Here is a 22879-nt window from a genome sequence, read left to right as displayed (position 1 = left end):
CAGAGCCCGATGTGGCGCTTGAACCCAAGAACTGTGAGATCATGACCTGAGCTAAAGTCAAATGCCAACTGAGCCACCCAAGCACCCCTGAGGGAAATGGTTTTAAATGGGTCAAAAAAGCAGTGAAAATTACTCATTTTTGATGGTTAAAAGCAACTCAGGAGGGAGGAAGAAAAGTGCCAATCAGGCATGGGTAGGCAGTCTGATAGGGCTGTTGGGCCTGCTGAGTGAGCCCTCACAGGCTGCTGTGCCCTAATGGTGAGGACTAGTAAGGGACATAGCTCTTCTGTGCTGACTAGACTTCTAAGCATCCTTGATGGGGTTATGGGGTTAGAGAGAAGAATGATTAGAACATGGCAGAGAAGCATTTTTCTCACTGAAACTGTGAGGGGAGAATCCCTATAAGGGATCCCTCTCTGATTCTATAAGGGTCTCCGACAAGCCTGAAAGTCTTGGGAGAGTCCAGAGATTAGGGGTAGGAGCAAGAAACTAATTTGGTGCACGAAATCCAGGCAAATTGGAGAAGAATGGTTATTCTAGGCATGCCTGAGATAAGGAAAGCAAACTAGTGCCTTAAGAAAAGTAAGCAGCCCCCTCTCAGATTTCTCCTCCTCCTTCTTCTTCAAGATGCCACTCAACAAACATGCACAGAACGTCCTCTTTTTGTTTAGAGCTGTGCCCCCCACTGGGGCGAACAATGAATCATTCCAACTTTAATAACACCACCCCTTAGCTATTTGCATTTAGGAAGCTGAATATCAGCTGTTTATCTCACAATTAACAAGGCAGGGGGGCTATTATGAAAGGTAATGGAAACCAGACCTAAAATTATATTGCTAACCTACTGGTGTATTTGCAAATATGGAGCAGTTTCATGTAAGCATAATTTTTGTTTAACCTTGTGGCTCACATTCAGCTATAGGTTGTATGTACTGATGGGGTGGGGATGGGACCTAGATAGTTCAAAAGGAGATAATGATTTAAATGTTTTTATTTGAGACGTTTACAATGTGATTATCTTGCTAATTTATGTGAGTTTATTTATTACTTCTCTGCAAGGCTCTGGGTCAGCCACAGGGGATGCATAGATGTAGTCCCTGGCATACGTTTGTTATTAGTATACATACAAATAAACATTTATTAACTGCCTTCAATATGACACACTAACCTAGGTATTTAATTTTATTTAACCTTCACAACAATCTGAAAAATGGATGACTAACCCACTTTACAAATAAGGAGACTAAAGGTCAATGAAGTCAAGTAGCTTGTCAAAGGTTAGATAAATAGGAAGTGATAGGGTTGAGACTTGGAACTAAGTCTCTCTGATTCTCTCTGGTTCTAAATAGGTCCTGCTTATCTGCACATTAGAATCACCTGAGAATCTTTAAAAAAAAATACTGATGCCCTTGTCCTAGGTCCCGGATACTCTAATTTCATTGGTTTGTAATGAGATCTCAGCAGTTAAGAGTTTACAAAGCTCCCTGGTGATTCAATCAGAAATCAAGGCTGAGTCCTACAGTAACTCAAGTGTGCTCAAGCATAGCTCTTGTGAGGGAGATATGGAATTTGAGGAGAAAAAACAGTGAAAAATAAAATAAGTCTTTATGCCTTGAATAAACATCAGTTGATAATATATAGGGCAAATTGGAAAGAAAGCTATAGTCTGAAATGAAAAATCTGCCATTTTGAGAATAGAGAAACTCAAGATGTGAGTTTAATTGGAGCATTTCTAATGAATGAGTAATTCTCCCCAGTAATAAATATTAACCAAAGGACATAAAGATCTGTTTGTTATTTCTTTAGGTAAAACATCTGGAACAGAAGTAACACTAGTAAATTCTTTCTATTACTTCTCATTTGTTTCAGGAGAAATAAAAACTTACAGGTGGAATGTCCCTAAAAGGTCTGGTCCAGGACCAAATGACCCAAATTGTATTCCGTGGGTTTACTATTCAACAGCAAACTTTGTGAAGGTAAGATGAAGGGGGCAACCAAAATGCTTAAAGTAATATGACTTTAAACCAATTATTCAAGTTATCACAACTCTGGTAGATATATGTGTAATGGCCAACAGCAGGGATCTCAGACTATGGCCATGAACATTTGTGAACATTGTTTATGGTTGAGTTGAATAGTATTAAGAAAACAAAATTCAACTGAATAAATTTTAAAGATCTAATTAGCTTTATTCAACAATTCATGGGCAGCGTCCCATCTAGCAGATAGAAAGGACGTTTGAAGAAGTGTACAAAAATGAGAGACTTTTACAGGCAGAAGGAGCCAAAACAAGGAAGTTGCTGGCAAAAAGGAGATTGTCTGTGGCAAGGTCACCTTCCTTTGAGGAATAGCAGGGGTCTCACTACTGCTAATCAGGTAATTCCAGATTGACTAGTTTAAGATTCTGCTCCTGGGAGAGATTGAAACTTTAGTTAACCTAGGAATTAAGCCTTAGTTTGGTGATGTGGGCTTAGCACAAGTGACTCTATTTTGGACCTGTTGTCTCTCTTTCTCTCTCCCTCTCTCTTTAACAATTCCCCCGTTTTGATCAGACTCTCATCTTAATTGAGAGATGTGATCAAAATTTAAGGCATTAGCACCTCTCCCAGCTACTGCTCTGAAGCTCCCACAATTTTTGTTCATCTTCTGTGTGGTATTCACAGGTCATGATGCTTTTTGTTGAATCTCTGTGGTATTTATGGGACACAACTTTAGGTTCACATTTCTTAAATTGGTCATTTTCTTCATTCTTTTTCTGTGTTCTAGTCTCAGTGAGATCATTTGCTTGTTTAGCAGCTATGAAAATGCATTTCAAGCTTTTGAAGGAATACAGTGCACCAGGGAGACGACTGTGATTATTATAAGCAGAATAATCCCCCATATCTGGTGTGCACTTTGGAACCATGATCTCCAAGGCCCAAACCAATCAAAGTCAAATAAGTCAAAGAAAGACCAGGTTGAAGGAGTCACTTTCTAAAGCCAAGTGGCTTGTTCAGTGGTTTCGTGTATCTGAGTTTCAACTTCCCAGAAATGTTATCCAGGTTCAAGTGGTGTTGGCCACAGCAAAGGCACCTCCTTGTTCAGCTGAAAGATAATAAAAGGCTATCATATGATCAAGTACAACTTTGGCCTTGCAAAGATGCATACTTTTAGCGAGATCTTTTTGTGATTGGGGCAGATCTGATTTACATAATCATAAGAATGTAGGGGTGCAAATGTACTATGATTTGCATAGATATTTGTGTTTAACTGAGCAAAGTACAGTTACAACTGGAGAAAGGTAAAAATGGGATACTGGATATTCTGGCCATAAAAGTTGGACTTTGTAAGTGCACTCCTAATGGTGGTGGTGGGGGGGTGTCAATAGAGAATAGAAGAAAAATTGGTTGGAGGGAGGATCACCGGGTCTTTAGCATCATGGATTTTGAGGACAAATCTAGCAGTCTGAAAGGTTTCTGTCCCCCCCCCCCCCGCCCCCCCTGCCATTTAGCAAGGGCCTGAGAGATATAGATGATGGTGTTATCTTTCCAGACCAATGCCAGAGTATAGGAAGGAAAGAGAAGAAGGAAGGGTTTCATGTTTAGTTAAAGCATGCAGCTTTGGTGTGGCATCTTGGATGGAAGCAGTTTATCACAATGTAGGCTATTTCTTTTCCTAGTCAATTTGATTTGGAAATCTCTAGCATTTCTACAGGAACAGATATCAGGTGTTGGAGCCTTTTTCAGCTTTGAGATGTGTATTCGAGGTCTAGTTTTACAAAAGTGTCAATGGTCAGGAGCACTTGATAAGGCCTTTTCTATGAGTCTCACTCCTACAAAAATATCAGAGTAAATAATAACTCTCTGTGAATGATAAGTCTTCAAAATTGTCCATGGTTAAAGATCTGATGAGAGTTCATTATAATGGAATTCATAAGGAAGTTTGGCTATTTCATTTTAAAATAATACATGGAATTATGACTGATAAAATTATACTAGGATATATCAAATTTCTAGGAATTTAATCAATTTCTAGAACATTTATAATATATATCCATATGAATATAATATAAAAAAGGCTTAATATTACTTCTTATTTCACAATGTTTCCCATGTAATTTAACCCATCAAATACACTTAATTACTTTAACATCTCTCTTTCAATAAGGGGAGAGAACAAATTTTTTGAGATGTCCCAGGACCCTCTTAAAATATCCCCAAAGTTGGTTCAAGGTCAAAAAGGCTTAATTTAGGATTTGATTTTTGGGAGGTTTCTGAAAAATATCAAAAGATTTAAAAACACTTGGTCAAAGAGGATCATAGGTCTCTGTGAAACAATAAATAGTTATCCGCTTAACCATAGTGACAGAGACTTCACAAGGTTAAATAGTGAGGGTTAAATACACAAATACAGAAGGTTAAATAGTTCTAAAAATATCTTCGCTCTTCTAGTAGAGAAGACTCAGCTCTTTCAAGGAATTGAAGACTTGATAAAGACAACATGAAATACAGAAAATTATTTTGATAAGATAGAATCTTTGTTTTCTAGGCAGATTATGTAATCTGGGTAAAAAGAGAAAACTATACACACACCTTTTATTATCTCTTATCAAGAGTATATCAATAATCCAAGAAAATTTTATCACTTTAACAGAGAGGAAACGAAATTCTAACTTTATACCAGTGTACTGTCTTTTAAAAGGATAATGAACATACTATTAGTTTCAGGGGTACAACATACTGATTCAACACTTCTGTATATTACTCAATGCTCACCACAATAAATGTCAGTCACTATCTGTCACCATATAATATTATTACAATATTATTGACAATATTTCCTATGCTGTACTTTTCATCGCCTAGACGTATTTATGTTAGAACTGGAAGTCTGTATTTCATAATTCCCTTTACCTATGTCATCCATCCACCCACCCACCGCCTCTCTGGCAACCACTAGTTTAACTTGGTTTGGAGTTAACTTGGTTTTGCTTGTTCTTTGTTTCTTTATTCATTGTTTGTTTGTTTTTTTTTTTTTTTTTTGCTTTTTACATTCTACATATAAATGAAATCATATGGAATTTTAGTTTCTTTTGTTGATTGCACTCAGCGTAATACCCTCTAGGGCCATCCACGTTGTCACAAATGGCACAGTCTCACAAATTCTTTTTATAGGCTGAGTCATAGTCCGTTGTATTCCTCTTCATTTGCTTCCATATCTTAACTATTGTGAATACACTGCAATAAATATAAGGATGCATATATCTTTTCGAATTAGTTTGTATTTTCCTTGGGTATTACCTAGATGTGGAATTACTGGATCATATGGTTTGTCTATATTTAAGTTTTTGAGGGATTTCCTTACTGTTTTCCACAGAGGCTGTGGAAATTTACATTCCCACCATCAGTGCAAGAGGGTTCCTTTTTCTCCACATCCTCACCAACATTGCTATCTTTTTTATCTTTTTGATTCTAGCCATTCTGACTATTGTAAGGTGTTATCTCATTGTGTGTTTTTTTTAATGTTTATTTTATTTTTGAGAGAGAGAGAGAGAGAGAGAGAGAGAGAGACAGTGTGCAAGTGGGGGAAGGGCAGAGAGAGGAAGATACAGAATCCAAAGCAGGCAGGAGGCTCCAAGCTGTCAGCACAGAGCCTGACCTGGGGCTTGAACCCATGAACCATGAGATCATGACCTGAGCAGAAGTTGAACGCTCAACTGACTGAGCCACCCAGGTGCCCCTCATTGTGGTTTTGATTTGCATTTCCCTGATGACTAGTGATTTTGAGCATTTTTTTATGTGTCTGTAGGCCATCCATATATCTTTTTTGGAAAAATGTGTACTCAAATCCTCTGCCCATTTTTAAATTTGGTTACTTGTTTTTTTGGTGTTGGGGTGTATAAGTTCTTTATATATTTGTAATATAACCCCTTATTCAAAAATCATTTGCAGTATCTTCTCCCATTTAGTGGGTTGCCTTTCTATTTTGTGACTGGTTTCATTCATTGTGTAAAAGCTTTTTATTTTGGTGTAATCTCAGTTGTTTATTTTTTTTGCCTTTGTTCCCCTTGCCTGAGGAGATATATCTAGAAAAAACTTGCCAAGATTGATGTCAAAGAGTGTCCTACTGAGAGGGAGAGAGAGAGAGAGAGAGAGAGAGATATTCCTACCCTGTTTTCTTCTAGGGGTTTTATGGTTTCAAGTCTCACATTCAGGTCTTTAATCCATTTCAGTTAATTTTTGTGTATGGTGTAAGAAAGTGGCCCAGTTTCATTCCTTGCATGTGGCGGTCCAGTTTTCCCAGCACCATTTATTGAAGAGACTGTCTTTTCTCCATTGTATATTCTTGCCTCCTTTGATATAGATTAACTGACCATATAATCACGGATTTATGTCAAGTATCTCTATTCTGTTCTTTTGATCTCTGTGTCTATTTGTGTGCCATTACCATATTATTTTTATTACTACAGGTTTGTAGCATATCATGAAATCTGGTATTGTTGATACCTACTGTTTTGTTCTTTTTCAACATTGCTTTGACAGTTTGCAGTCTTTCATGGTTACATACAAATTTTAGTGTTATTTATTCTAGTTCTGTAAAAAATGCTGTTGGTATTTTGATAGTGATTGCACTGAATCTGTAGATTGCTTTGGGCAATATGGACATTTTAACAATATTTGTTCCTCCAACCCACGAACATGGAATATCTTTCCCCTTGTCTGTGTCATATTCAGTTTCTTTTGTCAATGTTTTATAGTTTTCAGAGTACAGATCTTAACTTCCTTAGTTAGGTTTATTCTTAAGTATTTTACTCTTTTTGGTGCAATTGTAAATGGAATTGTTTTCTCAATTTCTCTTTCTGCTACTTCATTATTAGTGTAGAAATGCAACAGATTTATGTATGTTAATTTCATATTCTGCAATTTTGCTGAATTCATTTATCAGTTCTAATAGTTCTTTGGTGGAGTCTTTAAGGTTTCCTATATATAGATTACTCACCTTATTTCTATGGCTAGGATCTGGTACTATGTTGAATAGAAGTGGTTAGAGTGGATATTTTTGTTTTGTTCCTGATCTTAAGTGAAAACTCTCCATTTTTCACTATTAGGGATAATGTTAGCTGTGGGTTTTTCATATATCACCTTTATTATGTTGAGATACATAAAATCGCTTTGTTGAGAGTTTTTATCAAAAATGAATGTTGTATCTTATCAAATGCTTTTCTCCATCTATTGAGATGATCATATGGTTTTTATCCTTTCTCTTGTAATATGATGTATCACATTGATTTCAAATATCGAATTACCCTTGTATCCCTGGAATAAATCACGCTTGATTGTGGGGAATGTTTTTAAGTGTACTGTTGAATTCTGTTTGCTAATATGTTGTTGAGGATTTTTGTATCTATGTTCATCATAGATATTGGCCTGTGGCTTTGGGACTTTGTTTTGTTTTGGTGTGGTTTGGTAGTGTCTTTGTGTGGTTTTGGTATCAGAGTGACATATTGACCTTGCCCACCTGCAAGCCCATGGCAGTCTCAGACAGGCCCCTCAATAGCCTAGGGACCAAACCCTGCCCTGTACATCCACAGCAGGTCATTGCAGCTCACTGCCCTGAAAGCAAACATGTCTCTGCCACAACAATAGGAAGCACAAAACTCACATACGAAACATCCCTGTATCACATGGTTCTGGTGATGGGAGGACAATGTGTTACAGGGCATTACAGTACATCTTTTACAAAGGCCACCATTTTCAAGAGCAGGAGATGTGGTTGACCTCTCCATTACACAGAAACACAGAGAGTTAGGCAACATGAAGGGACAGAGGAATAGGTCCCAAATGAAAGAATAAGACACAATCATAGCAAAAGAGCTAAATGAAATGGAGATAAACAACATGCTTAATAAAGAATTCAAACCAATGGTCATAAAGATACTGGACTTAAGAGTGGATGAACTCAATGAACACTTCAACAAAGAGATAGAAAATACAAAAATGAACCAGTCAGACATGAAAAATTCAATAACTTAAATAAAAAGAAATACACTACAGAGAATCAACAGCAGATTACAAGATGCAGAAGAATGGATTAGTGATCTGGAAGACAGGGTAATGGAAAGCAATCAAGCAGAAAAATAAAATAAATAAAATAGAAAGAATAATAAAAAATGAGGATAGGTTAAGGGACCTCAGCGACAACATCAAGCATAATACCATTCACATTTTAGGGATCCCAAAGAAGAAAAAGGGGAGGAGAAAACTTATTGAAAGAAATAAGAGCTGAAAACTTCCCTAATCTGGGAAACAGACATCCTGAACCAGGAAGCACAGAGGGCCTCTGATAAGATTAACCCAAGGAGGTCCACACCAAGACATATAATAATTAAAATGGCAAAAAGTAATGATAGAGAATTTTCAAAGCAGCAAGAGAAAAGAAAACAGTTACATACAGGGGAAACCCTATAAGGTTAAACAAATCTTTGAAATGTAGCCATACCAGTTTTTGACAGGAAGTTTATAGCAATACCTCAAGAAATAAGAAATATCTGAAATAATCTAGCCTTACACCTAAACGAGCTAGAAAAAGAAGAACAAACAAAGCCCAACACTAGTAGAATAAAGAAAATAATAAAGATCAAAGCAGAAGTAAGTGAAATAAACACACACACACACACACACACACACACACACAAAACAATAGAAAAGATCAATGGAACCTGGAGCTAGTTCTTTGAAAAGATCAACAAGATTGATAAAACTTTAGCCAGACACATTAAGAAGAAAAAAAAGAGAGAGGACTCAAATAAAATCCGAAATGAAAAAGGGGAAATAACACCTAACACCACAGAAATACAAAGGATTATAGGGAGAATACCATAAAAAATTATATGCCAACAAATTGGACAACCTAGAAGAAATGGATAAATTCCTAGAAAGATAAAATCTTTCAAAACTGAATCAGGAAAAAATGGAAAAATTTAACAGACCAATTACTAGTAATGAAATTTAATTGGTAATCTAAAAACTCCCAAGTAACAAAAGTCCAGGACCAGATGGCTTTGCAGGTGAGTTAAATGATACATTTAAAGATTTAATATGTATTTTTCTTAAACTATTCCAAAAATAGAAGAGGAAGGAAAACTTCCAAATTCATTCTACAAGGCCAGCATTATCCATATATCAGTATACTTTTGATATTAAAATGTTTTTTTTACCAAGTTTATTAGTCTTAGCCAGCTTGACTCACATAAAATTTCCTTCCCAAGATTCCCTTTTACAAACCTTCTACAACTTCCTTTTTCAAATCCAAATTTTGTCCTTTGTTTTTTCTCTTCCTTATTTTGAAATAACCAGCCTCGCTTTAGGACAAAATTAGCTTCCTTTCCCTCAACAAAAATGCATCTCCATTTCTCATATCTTCTTTTACCAAAAGCACCACAGCCTAGTTTCCTTGTGAACGGAGTTGTTGCCTTTATTGTTTCTAGTAGCTTACGCATATTGAATTTTTAAACATTAAACACCTTAATTTCTAGTGAAAGTAAATAATTGTTAGCTTTTACGTTGGTATTTTGTGGTTTGGCAAATTTAAAATACATTTCATACAACACCCAGAAACCAATTTGACAATAAATTTCATATTAAAAAAATAATAAAATAAAATACATTTCATAACTTGTAGCAATATATTCTTCCGCATAGTAAATTTGTTAACGTGGCATAAAACTTGTTTACTAATAGACCTCAATTTCTGGGCCAGTGTTTTGGTGATGGACCCCTCGGAGGGTATAGTGAGGAAGGCCTAGGTATTGTTTTAGATACCTTTTGTATCTTTGTTTTTTCATTGGCCTTTTGCAAGGAAAATTTTTTTAATGTTTTCTTTATTTTTGAGAGAGAGAGAGAGACAGAGCATGAGCTGGAGAGGGCAGAGAGAGAGAGAGAGAGAGAGAATCCAAAGCAGGTTCCAGGCTCCGAGCTGTCAGCACAGAGCCCAGTGCAGGACTTGAGCTCACAAACCATGAGATCATGATCTGAGCTTAAGTCGGACACTTAAGCAATTGAGCCACCCAGGTGCCCCTTGCAAGGAAAATTTTAATGAAGCTATTTTGGAATCTTAAAGCCTTTTGGAACCTTTTACACACCAAATAAAATAAGTATCCCTTTCTGTTTGCTTGATTTGGAAACCCTTGTTTTTAAGTGAACTTCTTAAATAAATTATTTTGTCTCGTTGGAATGTTCCCCATAATGGCCATTATAATTCTAGGTTGTCTTTAGTTAGATTTTGCCATTTTGTTAATATTTATAGCTTCTGGGAAATAGTTCTAAGACATAAAATAAGCAGGTGTGCCAGAAGGTGGCATGCTCAACTCTTTGGAATTTGAGGACCCCATTTTTTTTAAGCTAAGCTTTTGGGTCTCTTGGAGCCAAACTAATACCTATGGGGGATGTGCCACTGGGTTGGGGATTATGTGGTGTTTTACAGAGTACCTCTGTGCACAGACATTTTCTTAAGTTGGTGAGTGACCTAGTGTCAATCTAACCCATTGCATGACCAACTTATCCTACCACAGGAGTCTTAGAGTTAGGTAACAGATGTTGTAACAGCTTTTACATGCTCAACCCATGCCCACCGATTTTGTAGCTTTTGGCTTCCAATTTTCCATTAGCAACAGACTTTACCTACACAAAGCAAGTAAAACAAAATTGTATTTTGGACGCTGTGCGGTTTTTAAGTTGGATCCAGTCTGATTCCAGCCAATAACCACCAGCAATTACAAATGTGGAATTTGGGGTCTGAACCAAGGGCTGGAGATTCCAATCATATGGGGAACTGTAGAAAGCTGATTAGATTGGTAACTTGACACAGAGAGTGGAACTCAGAACCACGAAAAACTTTCCTACAGTCCTCAGAAACGGCAATAAAGACAGAATTCAAAGGGTTTGCAGGTACCATGCCTGTGTTTCTCATTGTCCCTGATGCCAGCAGGAATGTACTTTGGATTCCATCACGGCTACCAATGCTCTTAAAAAACAAAACTCAATTGACTACATTTTAGAGTTCCTATTAGCTTTATTCAGTGTCTCACGAATCAAGCAGCATCCCATCTGGCAGATAGAAGAGAGTGCCAAAGAGCTGCACAAAATGACTTTCATAGGCAGAGGGGGGTGGGATAAAGAGGTTTCTAGTAAAGAGTGGATTGTTTGTGTCAAGGTCACCTTCATTTAGGGGGGATGGCAGAAGTCTATGAGGCAGATTACCTCACTAGTGATGACCATGTCATTCCAGATTAAGATTCCACTCCTGGGAGAGGCTGAAATTGTATGGGCTTAGCACAAGTGATTCCATTTGGAGCCTATTGTCTCTGTTAACAGTGGCTGTGACCGAAACAGTATGGCCAACAAAGTAAAAAGTATTTACCATCTGGTGCTTTACCAAAAAAGTTTGCCAACCCTTATCTAAAATATAGCTTACACACACACACACACACACACACATGAAATCCCAACGTTTCAGTTGCCAAATTTAGAACTTACAAGGTAGCTGGAAGCAAAAGAGAATTTGTAAATAGATAACTATAAAATAAAAATATGTATTAATGGAGTTTATATCACGGATTTTGGTGTGTGAAATCTATCATTTTTCAGGCATTACCATGTTATTATCTGGACTCAGGAAGGAAAGCACACTCCAAACATAATAACCAAAACCATAAACTATTTGAATAATAAATAAACTAAAGATTCAATATTGAATTCAAGTCAAATATGTATATATAAAACAACTAGTCTCGAACTTTAGGTCGCAAGTCAAAATCCAAACTAAAGGCGTATCTGACATATAATGAAGCATTGCCCAGTATTTAAAAAAGGTGAAGGATTATCTAACCTTCCTCTAAAATATTAGATGGCTGCATTAGCATCCTTGAGTTGTACTGGACAGTGCAAGAGTTCAGGAGAGAAATACAAGACATTTGAAAAAATAAAGTTATATATTGGAATTATGGGAAACCCACATTTGTTTATTCCTTTGTGCATCCTGATAAATATTTATTGAGCACTTGCAATATGCAAATGGACCTACCAAGTTCTGTGAGGGATGCAAATATCCTTATCTTGAAGGAATTTATCATCTTTAGGGAAAATAATACATGTGCACACCCATAATTATAATACAACTCGGAATCTGGTGAGTTCAGTAGGAGTACAGAGCTATATAGGAGACATTGGAAAGGGAGTCTAAGAAGAGAGAACATTATGAGCAAAGTTGAAAATAGGAAAATAAAAGGTATGTTTGGAAAATGTTGAGCATCCTATTGGCTATCATATAAGGTAGGAAAGGAAAGCAGTTTGGGGATTATAAGATAGAAAAATCCATTGGTGGAGCACATGAGGGGCTTACAGCCCTGTCAAGGATTTGTATTTTATGCAGTAGGAATATCATGGGAAAATCACTGATGACTGGTAGATATGGGGGTGATGAGAGTAAGCTGATGGTGCTCAAAAAGATAGGCAGCAGGTGAGGTGAGCCAGAGACCACAGAGGAACTGATTTCTAATCCAGGGTGACACATTAAGATCCTACACTAGATGGATGGCAGATGGAATGGAAAGAAAGTCACAGAAAGGAGAAGCATTGTGAAGGGAAAAGAAACATAAGATTTGACAGCAAGCGAGATGGGACAACGTGAGAAAGAAGTAAGAATTAAACACTGAAATGAAGTTTTCTGACTTAAATGACAGGAAATAGCATAGTACTGTCAACAGAAATAGAGAGTTCCAGAGAAGGAAATGGTCTGAGGGAAATAATAAAATCCACTATAAAAATGCTCAGCAGATTGAATTGTTGCAGGAAGTACATCCAGATGGAATATCTAAATAGGCAGTTGGACATGTGGGAGTTTTCACTGGAAAGAAAGCTTAGGGGCTGAACAATTTGACGTGGAGGTCATGCATGGTCCCATATAATTTTCTAATTATGCTGTTCACTTTTACCCATAGAAAATGGACTATAAGCATCTGCATGTAGCCTCACTTGAAAAGCAAACAAGAAAATAAAAATAAGAATTAATTTATTCAACAAATATTTGAGTATTTTCTATGTACTAGACACTGGACTATGCTCTGGAGACTCAGTGATGATGGAAGGACACAGCCTCAGCCCTCAAAGAGGTCACTCTGTAGTTCATCTTTAGGAACACTCAAGGCTTCTTAATACTTATTTTGTGGCCAATAGTCTTTTCACAATGACTCTCGTACAAGCATGCAATCTGTATTATTAAACTATGTAAAGGCTCTTCTAATTCAGTTTATTTTTCTTTCAGGATACATATAGCGGTTTGATGGGTCCTCTGATTATTTGCAGAGAAGGGGTATTGAATGAAAAGGGAAGAAGAAGCGATGTTGATTATGAATTTGCTCTCCTGTTTTTGGTATTTAATGAGAATGAATCCTGGTATCTGGATGACAATATTAAGAAGTATCTCAATAAAGATCCACGAGATTTTAAGCACACTGACGATTTTGAAGAGAGCAACAAAATGCATGGTACACCAGAGGTTTAAAAAGAAACCCTTGCTGAGATAAACTCATAGAAATTCCTATAACTGTAGGAAGTCCCCAGCCTCCTTCTCTGAACCTTTCTCATTCCCAGGGGCACCTAGACTGAGGAAAGTCCTCCAAAACTTTCCTTCAGAGGGAATGAACTAAGCCATTGGTTGATTGCCAGCAAGGTCCAGTGAGACTCTGGACCAATTGTTTAGGGAGCTCTGTCTCTGAAGGCTGGAATCCCTAAACTATAAGCCTATAAAGTAATTCTTAAAAAATGAATCATCACTTATTGGTGTATTTCTATAAGAATACACAATGACATCTAGCTAATCAAATTTAAGGGTGTGATTTAACTGTTGCTGGGACATGAAGCACCATGATCAAGTTTCTGTTTTAAAGTGTCTATGTTATTTATTTAATTCTATGTAATTTAAGGTGTTTTTTTAATGTTTGTTTATTTATTTATTTATTTATTTATGTATTTATTTAGAGGGAGGGAGAGGGAGAGGGAGAGAGAAAGAGACAGAACGCAAGTGGAGGAGGGGCAGAGAGAGAGAGGGAGACAATCTGAAGCAGGTTCCAGGCTCTGAGCTGTCAGCACAGAACTCACGAACTGCAAAATCATGACCTGAGCTGAAGTCAGATGCTTAACCAACTGAGCCACCCAGGTGCCCCAGTAGTTTCGTTGTTTTTTTTTGTTTGTTTGTTTGTTTTTTAAGAGAGTAATATGTTGACACATCCACACACTCTGTCTAAGATCTACCTCTGACCAAACGTATACAAAAAGAGGGCTGGCCTGAGATCACAAAATCAGTTCATTGATAACATTGATTAGAATATAGTAGGCTGATTTCTGATTCGGCTACTCTTTCTCCTATAGTCTTGCTTCCCTTTCCCCAAAATTTCTTAGTATGCTCTCTATTTTTAATAAATGTACCTCATTTGGTTGTGCCATGGTGCACAGAATAAAAAGTTAGTAGAAAGAGTGAGAGTTTCCATCATGTCAATCCAGCTTGAGTTTGCTTTGGACATTGTTAGGTCATGGGCTCAGCCCATGTGAAGCTTTCCTTCTTTTGGAAATTCAGGTATTCTTAGGAACTTGCCCTAAACTCGTTCTCAGAAAGCGAAGTATTAAAGAAATGGCTCTTAATTCATTCAATTTTGATTTATATAAACTTGATTCTCTGTGCTTTAGTTCACTCATCTATAGACTGGTATAAGTAATGGCTGCCTCACAAATGAGCCTCTAACCCTCTCCATAAAGAGAATATGCCAAACAAACAAGCAACCAAACAGCACACATTGCTACCCAAGACGTAGCTTTTAAAAATTAACTACTACTTCCCTTTTCTGTCTCTCTTCTATAAGGATTTCTTAGTAATCTGAGTTTTGGGTCTAGAATGGTGGGGACATGTTTATCAGGTAGATGAAAATATTGGTAACCTAAAGATCTTGAACCATTTCTAAAACCAGATTAAGTACTGACCACTAATTGAAGGCTATTTTGTTTTTCACCTTCCTAGCTATCAATGGAAAGATTTTTGGGAATCTCCATGGTCTTATCATGAATGAAGATACAATGACAAACTGGTATCTGTTGGGACTGGGAAGTGAAGTGGACATACATACCATCCATTATCATGCTGAGAGCTTTCTTTTCAAAGTAAGTATAAGGAATATGCTTTGGGGAAGACTTTTTGAACTAAAAGATTCAATTTTTCACTGTGAACAAAGAGAGTTATTTGGCACTAAGGCTTGTGAGGTTCATATTAGAGATTGGAACAGAATAATGTGAGCCCGTCATTGGGTGAGCTCGAGCCCCACATTGGGCGAGCTCAAGGTAAGCAGGAGTCCTGCTTTGGGTAAGCTTGAGCTTCACTTACCTTTCTCTCTCTAGCCCCCCTCCCCGCAATTTCTCTCTCTCTGCCCCTCGTGGGAGTCTCTCTGTCTCTCTGCCCCTTGCTCACCTGTGCCCCCCCACTCTCTCTCAAAAATAAACAAACAAATAAGTAAGTAAGTTATCCCAAGTGCTTAGTGAAATCCCTAAGGAAATAGAATAGAAAAGAATCATCACATCCAATCTGTGGAAGTAACTGCATTGGTCCTTTTCTAGTTATACAGGAAGGAATAAATAGTATATTTAATAAAACATCTATTTTTCCCCTCTGTATATTTATTTAACATAGTTTAAGATACCAAGTATTAGTCTACAGTGATTACAGTTTTACATCTTAAATGGCTATCCTGCTTTTCAGAACTTGGCTTTTTCAACTCACATGTTAAAAAATGTATGAAAAATTTATAGAATTCAATAAAATTGTAAAAATTGTAAAAATTCAAAAAAATTGTAAAAATTTACAATAAAATTGTAAAAGTTGTAAAAAAATGTAAAAATTATAGAATTCAATAAAATTGCAATTATTTTGTATTATGTCTGTAAACTTTTAAAATTCAGTATAATTTACTTTGAGTAAAAGTCCCTGTTTTGGAAAGCACATACAGTAGTGTCATCTTAAAATATAGGACGTCTCCATCACCCCCTAAAATGTTCGTGTTGCATTTTCTGGAGCCAGCTACTTCTGACTGATTTATTTCCATCTCTCTCGTTTTGCCTTCATGGAAATGTCATATAAATACCACCCATAGCACTTTGAATCTGGCCTGTCGCACTTGGCGTAGGCATTTGAACTGCATCCGTCTCGTGTGCATCAATACTGTGTTCTAATTGATTGTCGAGTAGGAGTCCAGTGGATGAATACTGCGGTTTGCTAATTCGTTTCCCTATTTAGGGACATTTGGGTCTTTTCTGCGTTGGGGTCATTACAAGTAAAGTCATTATAAATATTTGTGTATGTATCTTCCTGTGAACCTAAGGTTTCATTTCCCGTGAGAAAATGCCTTGGAGTTGGATTGCTAGACCATGTGATACATGTACACTTAACTTGATGAGGAACTGCCAAAATACTTCCACAGAGGCAGTGCCACTTTGCATTCCCACCAGAAAAGTATGAGAGCATCACCCGTGCCATATCCATGTCTGTACTTGGGGTCTTCCATTTTTATTCATTTTTTTCTTCACCATCCTATTAAGTAAATAGTGGTATCTCGTGTTTTATTTACATTTTCCTAATGGCTAATGATATTGAGCATCTTTTCATGGGCTTATTTACCATCTGCCATCCATAAACCTTCTTTGGTGAAGTGTCCACATTTTATGCCCATTTTTTAATTTCATTGTTTGTTTCCTTATCGTTGAGTTTGAGGGATTTATATGTACACATACTCTACCCGCTATGCAATTGCAAATATTTGCTCCCAGTTTGTGGCTTATCTTTTCATTTCCTTAGTGTTATCTTTCAAAGAACATAGATTATTATTTTTTAATGTTTATTTATTTTTGAGAGAGAGAAAGAGAAAGAGAGTGTAAGCAGAGGAGGGGCAGAGAGAGAGAGGGAGACAGAATTAGAAGTAGGCTCCCAGTTGTCAGCACAGAGCCCGATGCGGGGTTCGAACTCACGAACCAACAGATCATGACCTGAGCCCAAGTTGGACGCTTAACTGACTGAGCCACCCAGGTGCCCCAAAGAACATAAATTCTTAATTCTGATGAAGTACAATTTATTTTTTTTCTTTTATGCATCATGCTTTTGGTGTCATATCTGAGAAGTCTTTGCTTAACTCAAGGTTACGAGGATTTTCTTCTAGCAGTTTTATAGTTTTAGGCTTTACATTTAGACCTCTGATCCATTTTAACGTTCATATACAGTCAAGGTTTAATTTTTGTATATGGATATCCAGTCATTCCATCACCATTCATTGAAAAGGCCACTGTGTCAAACTCATATCGATTGTATATATGTGGGTGTGTTCGGGGACTGTCTATTCTGTTACATTGATCTACGTCTCTGTCCTTTCTTGAATACCACCCTGTCTTCATTACGTTAGTATGATAGCCAGTCTTGAAATCAGGTGGTGATTATTTTAGCTATTCTAGACCTTTGCCTTCCCATATAAATTTTAGAAACAGCCTACTGATTCCTATTAAAAAATCCCACTGCAATTTTGATTGGAATTGCATTGAATCTGTACATTGGCTTGAGAATTGATATCTTAACAATATTGAGTCTTCCAATCGTGAACGTGACGTACCTCTCCATTTACTTAGATCTTCTTTGATTTCTTTCTTCAGTGTTTTGTAGTTTCAGCATACAGATCTTGCACATATTTTGTTGGATTATTGCCTGAGTAATATCATAGGTTTTGGTGATAGTGTAAGTGGTATTGTCTTATTTCAATTTTTAATTGTTCATTGCCAATATACAGAAATATAATTGATTTTTGTATAATCGACTTTGTATCCTGCAACTTTGCTAAACAGTTCTAGTAGCTTTTTTGTAGATTTGGGGGTGATGGTTTCCTGCATAAACAATCTTCTTTTCTGTGAATAGAGATGGTTTTATTTCTTTATTTTCCATTTGTATACTTTTTATTTCTTTTCTTCCTTTATTGTACTGGCTAGGACCTCTAGGATAATGTTGCATATGATTAGTGATGGGGGGAAAGGATTCGGTCATTCATCATTAAATATAAAGTTATCTGTAGGGGTTTTTTTTTGTCCAATAGATCCTATTAACAAGTGGAAGAAGTTTCCTTCTAATCTTAGTTTGCTGATGGTTTTTATCATGAACAGATGGTAAATTCTATCAAATGCTTTTTCTGCATCTATTGAGATGGTCACATTTTTCTTCTTTAGTCTGTGAATTATTTTCTTTAGTACATTGGTGATTTACATAGATTGATTTTCAAGTTTTTGAAACAGTTTTCAATCTCAGGATTGTCATAATGCATTATCCTTTTTATATATTGTTGGATTCAAGTTGCTAGTGTTTTTTTCTTAAAGGATTTTACATTTATTTTCATGAAGAATATTGGTTGTAGCTTTCTCTTCTAGTAAAGTATTTGTATGATTTGGGTATCAGGGTAATGCCGGCCTCATAAAATTAGTTAGAAGTGATCTATCCTCTTCTATTTTCTGGAAGAGTTTGTTTAGAATTGGTATTATTTCTGCCTTAAATGTTTGGTAGAATTTGCTAATGAAGTCATATGGACCTGGAATTTTAACTTGTTGGAAAGTCTTAATGTAATTTCAGTTTCTTTAACAGATAACCTGAATAGTGACGTGAGGCAGTTTTCATCTTAAGGAATTTGTTCATACCACCTAAGTTGTAGAATCACAGACAGTTATTCATAATATTCCTTTATTATCCTTTTTAATGTCTGTAAGGTCTTAGTGATGTCCCCCCTCTTTCATTCCTAGTATTTGTAATCTGTGGGCTTTTTTTTCTTGGTCTGTTTGTCTACGAGTTTGTATTCGTTTTTTATTCCTGTATAACAAATTACTCCAAAACTTAGTGGCCTAAAACAACAAACACTAACTCACAATTTTTGGGGTCAGAAATCTGGGAGTAGTTTCACTAGTTGGTTCTGATTCAGCATTGCTCATGAGGCTGCAATCAAGATGTCAGCTGGAGTTGCAGTCATCAGGTTTGACCGGGACTGGAGAACCCACTTCCAAATTCACTCACAGGGCTGTTGACTGAAGGTTTCAGTTCCTCACCACGTGGGTACGGCACAGGAGCTGACTTCCCCCAGGCTGAGTGATCCAAGAGAAGGGAGCAAGAGAGAGGGTCTAAATCTTTTGGAGGTAGAATGCCATCACTTCTGGCGCACACAGCTGGTCTCACAGACCGACTCTCACACACCGTAGAAGCGGACTACAAAGGTTATGAATATCAGGACGGAGGGATCATTGGGGGCCATTGTGGAGAATGGTTACCACAAGGTTTATCACTCTTACTGTCCTGTTCAAAGAACCAGCTTTTGCTTTCTTTGATTTACCTCTATTATTTTTCTATTCTCAATTTTATTGCCCTCTGCTCTTATCTTTATTACCTTCTTTCCACAGATAGATAAATCTTACCGAGAAGATGTGTATGATCTGTTTCCTGGGACATTCCAAACCATTGAGCTGTTTGCAGATCACCCAGGGACATGGCTGTTACACTGTCATGTGTCTGACCACATCCACGCTGGCATGGAAACAACTTACACGGTCCTTCGGAACATAGGTACTGTTTTCTGCCAGTGATGATGGGTGATAGCACCGGGCTTCCTGTACGCCCTGAAAATAGGGGGCACTAGACCCCCCCAAGAGCTCAGAGTCAAGTAAGAGAAACAGACATATAAATAGTAACTATAAGGAGTGCCTGGGTGGTTCAGTCGGTTAAGCATCTGACTTCAGCTCAGGTCATGATCTCACAGATCGTGAGCTCCAGCCCCACCTCGGGTTCTGCACCGACAGCTCAGAGCCTGAAGCCTGCTTCCGATTCTGTGTCTCCTCTCTCTCTGCCCCTCCCCCGTTTGCACTCTGTCTGTCTGTCTGTCTCTCATATATAAATAAATACATAAATAGTAACTATAATAGAATGCGATACATGCCAAAATAGAGTACAGAGGACAGGTTCAGTGGCAGCAGTAGGAGGTAATGGTTTGTAGTTTGGGGGGGGATGAGCAAACATTCTAGAGGCTATAATGCTTCAGCTGGATCTTAATGGGTGGGCAGAAGCTTGAAAGGTAGATGGGGTAAGAACAGCATGTGCACCGGTGTGAAGTAGAAGAGGGAGAATTTCAGAAAGACTTGCGGATACAAATGGGATAAAATCCTCATTGGTACAATGAAATAACTCTTGAAATAACTCACGTCATGAAAAGAATCTACTTCCGTTGTTTCTAAAACAATCACCTTGTCTTCTTTGTGCAGACAACAGGATCCCATACTCCACCAAGTCTCCGTCTGGAGCAGCGTCCACAGTGCCCCCCAACGGTAATGATACCCTCCCCGAATCCTGCATGTGAGTGGTCGGTGTTCCCTCCCTGGGCAAAGGCAGAGGACTGACGCCTCAACTCTTCTTGTTCACAGAAGAACCTGGCAAGGAGCAGCTCTATTTCTTTGGCAAGAATCTGGGTCCTAGGGGAGCCAAAGCAGCCTTGGTCATCCTCTTCATCATCGGCCTCCTCCTCCTGGCCTCCACAGTGGTTCTCTCCCTCAGTCTGCACTCTGCAAGGAGGCGGGCAGTGTACCAGGGAGTCCAGTCCTGCGCACTCCCCACGGATGCTCTGTGACCCAGCTGGCCTTCCTCAGCCGGGAAACTGGACAAGATATCGTTCATCGAGAAAGGTTTACATTATTCCTGGATCAGGCTCTGATCGTCCGGAACACAAAGCAATTTGCTTTTACTTATTTATTTTTTAATGGGCTGTGAATAATCCTCAGGTATGAAAAACAGAAAGGAGAATAGGTGTGACTGAGAAAACACACTCGGTCTGTTCTCTGAATGAATTTGCTGAAGTGGGGAAACCCTCTGAAAGGGATCTTTATTTTCCATTTCTCATAATTCTTAGATTAGACAGTGCTTCCTCAGCTAACCATCCCAAGTTTCCAGAAGGATGACCTTGGGAAAAGAGTCATAAGTCCTCAGACATCTAACGGGAGTAGCACTGATTTTTCAACACTGTTATGTAAGCCGCTTCTCTTAGTCGTTCCAGGGAAAATAACTTTCTGAGGAGTTCACGAAAATGTCTAACTCAGTGTCTGCTGATAGAATTTGATCAGATGAAGTTTTGGGGAGGCTTTTTGCCAGCTCTCCTGGCCTTTTCCACTTGAATATAAACAGCCTGTGCAGTTTGCCACAGAAGGCAAAGTTATCAGCATTTTAAAAAAATAATTGCTGCTGTTTTTATGCAAACCTATAGAGATACTTTAATGTTTACACCTCACTTACATGTTTTTACAATGTTTCCATTGTAACTTTTTTTTTTCCAAAAATCATCTAGAGAATTTGTACTTATAGTTGAGAATGTGGAGGGCTGGAAGCTGTAAAATCACAGGCTAGGTTCTCCTGTGATGAGACAGAGACTCCCTAAAAGGTGAGTGAGAGATTCTACGAGGGAGGGAAACTTTGCAGAAGGCGAGTCTTGACTTGAGCTCTGAGTCTGATTTTTCATTCACCTAGCAGGATCTTCTGCATCTTCTAGGAAATAAAAACTGCCTCATCATGTGAAAAACACCAGAAAGAATTCATCAGTGCAGCTGACTGGTTGCGAGAAGAGATCTTAAAACATTCTTGATTCCATGCCTCTTAAAGACATAGCCCTTTGTGGGAGGAGAAAACGAAAGAAAGAAAAGAAAAGGCTAGAAAAAGAGAATACCAGTGGGAAGTTTTTAATCAGTAAATCAGCTTTGAAGATATGCATTACAATTTTCAGAAAGGCTCAAATGTAAAATTAAAATATCAGCAGCTAAAGTCAACCCATTACAAGGCAATCCATACTCTCTGTATGCCTGCCTAAACATTAGGTTAAGATTGATAAAAGCAACTTTGCTTATGACTAGACTGAGACATTGCCCTTAGCTCAAGGTGCCCTGCGATGCCAATGTCAATGCCAGATGAGTGATATCAATATATCTGCTTTAGCAGATCATTTGGATGTCCAGGTGAATGAGCAGGACCTAAAAAAAATACTCTGGTGGCGGGATATTTCATACTTTCTCATCTTCATCTTGGTGAGGGGAAACGGGTAATTTGATAGAAGCTATAGTCTTGTATCAGACAGGATGCGAATGCTAGTAGTTGTTTGCTCGAATGTCATATCGAACAGCGTACCCAAAGGATTTTGAATTCCAGCCTGCTAACCACTGATAATGTGATTTTGTAGTGCGTGCTCTAAGTTTTCATCCGTGTGTAGGCTGTATACTTTCATAATCATAATTATGATACATGCCTTATTTATAACTCATCTAGACAACAAATTAGTTATTTTTTCCTTTTCTCTTAGTCTATTTTTTTAAATGAAAATGAAACCACAGAGTAGTTTGATCATACATACCATTTCTCTTTTTAATAAAGTTTCCCAGATTATAAAACGGCTATTTGCATTTTTTTTCACTAAATACTACCAATCCCTGGACTTGGCATAGGAGATTGGTTAAAAGAGAACTATCTCTTAGATTTAGCAATTATCTTAGTTATACATGCTAAAGGAAATGAAACAAAAATAACAATATATTTCCAGGAATAATAGGACTCCCCCCCCCCAAACATTGTTACCTGAAATGTACCATACAGGGGTCCTTTGAGAAAATCAGTTACATTTAGATACATCTCCTCTTACAATGCAGGACGTGTCCTTGCTCCTGGCAGGGCCCCTCTCTCACTTGGCTCTGGACCTCACCATTCTTACTTGCTCAAGGACTTCATTCCCTCAATATTTTGTTTTCTCTCTGAGAGGAAGTCG

At 37.7% G+C, this 22879-nt stretch overlaps 1 protein-coding gene across 3 annotated transcripts in view; it reads left to right on the top strand.

Annotated features, from left to right (window-relative positions):
• The window catches only part of HEPHL1 (hephaestin like 1), an 81703-nt gene extending 59210 nt beyond the window's left edge, over nt 1-22493 (top strand). The window contains exons 11-17 of one of the 3 annotated variants that reach the window (XR_006193895.1): nt 1870-1976; nt 13300-13522; nt 15049-15188; nt 19491-19653; nt 20346-20408; nt 20505-21511; nt 21601-22493. Coding sequence is in view for 1 of the 3 variants with exons in the window: in XM_042906411.1 (XP_042762345.1) it covers nt 1870-1976; nt 13300-13522; nt 15049-15188; nt 19491-19653; nt 20346-20408; nt 20505-20707 (899 nt within the window). In the remaining 2 variants the exon portion in view is untranslated. Of the gene's footprint in view, nt 1-1869; nt 1977-13299; nt 13523-15048; nt 15189-19490; nt 19654-20345; nt 20409-20504 lie in introns of all 3 variants that reach the window. The other 2 variants (XR_006193896.1, XM_042906411.1) reach the window with 2 other exon arrangements.
• The last annotated feature ends 386 nt before the right edge of the window (nt 22494-22879 follow it).

Source organism: Panthera leo, chromosome D1 (assembly GCF_018350215.1).
Source record: "Panthera leo isolate Ple1 chromosome D1, P.leo_Ple1_pat1.1, whole genome shotgun sequence".
In the NCBI taxonomy this organism is placed as follows: domain Eukaryota; kingdom Metazoa; phylum Chordata; class Mammalia; order Carnivora; family Felidae; genus Panthera; species Panthera leo.
The sequence above is the reverse complement of the archived record's forward strand: the minus strand, read 5'-3'. Positions and strand labels throughout refer to the sequence as shown.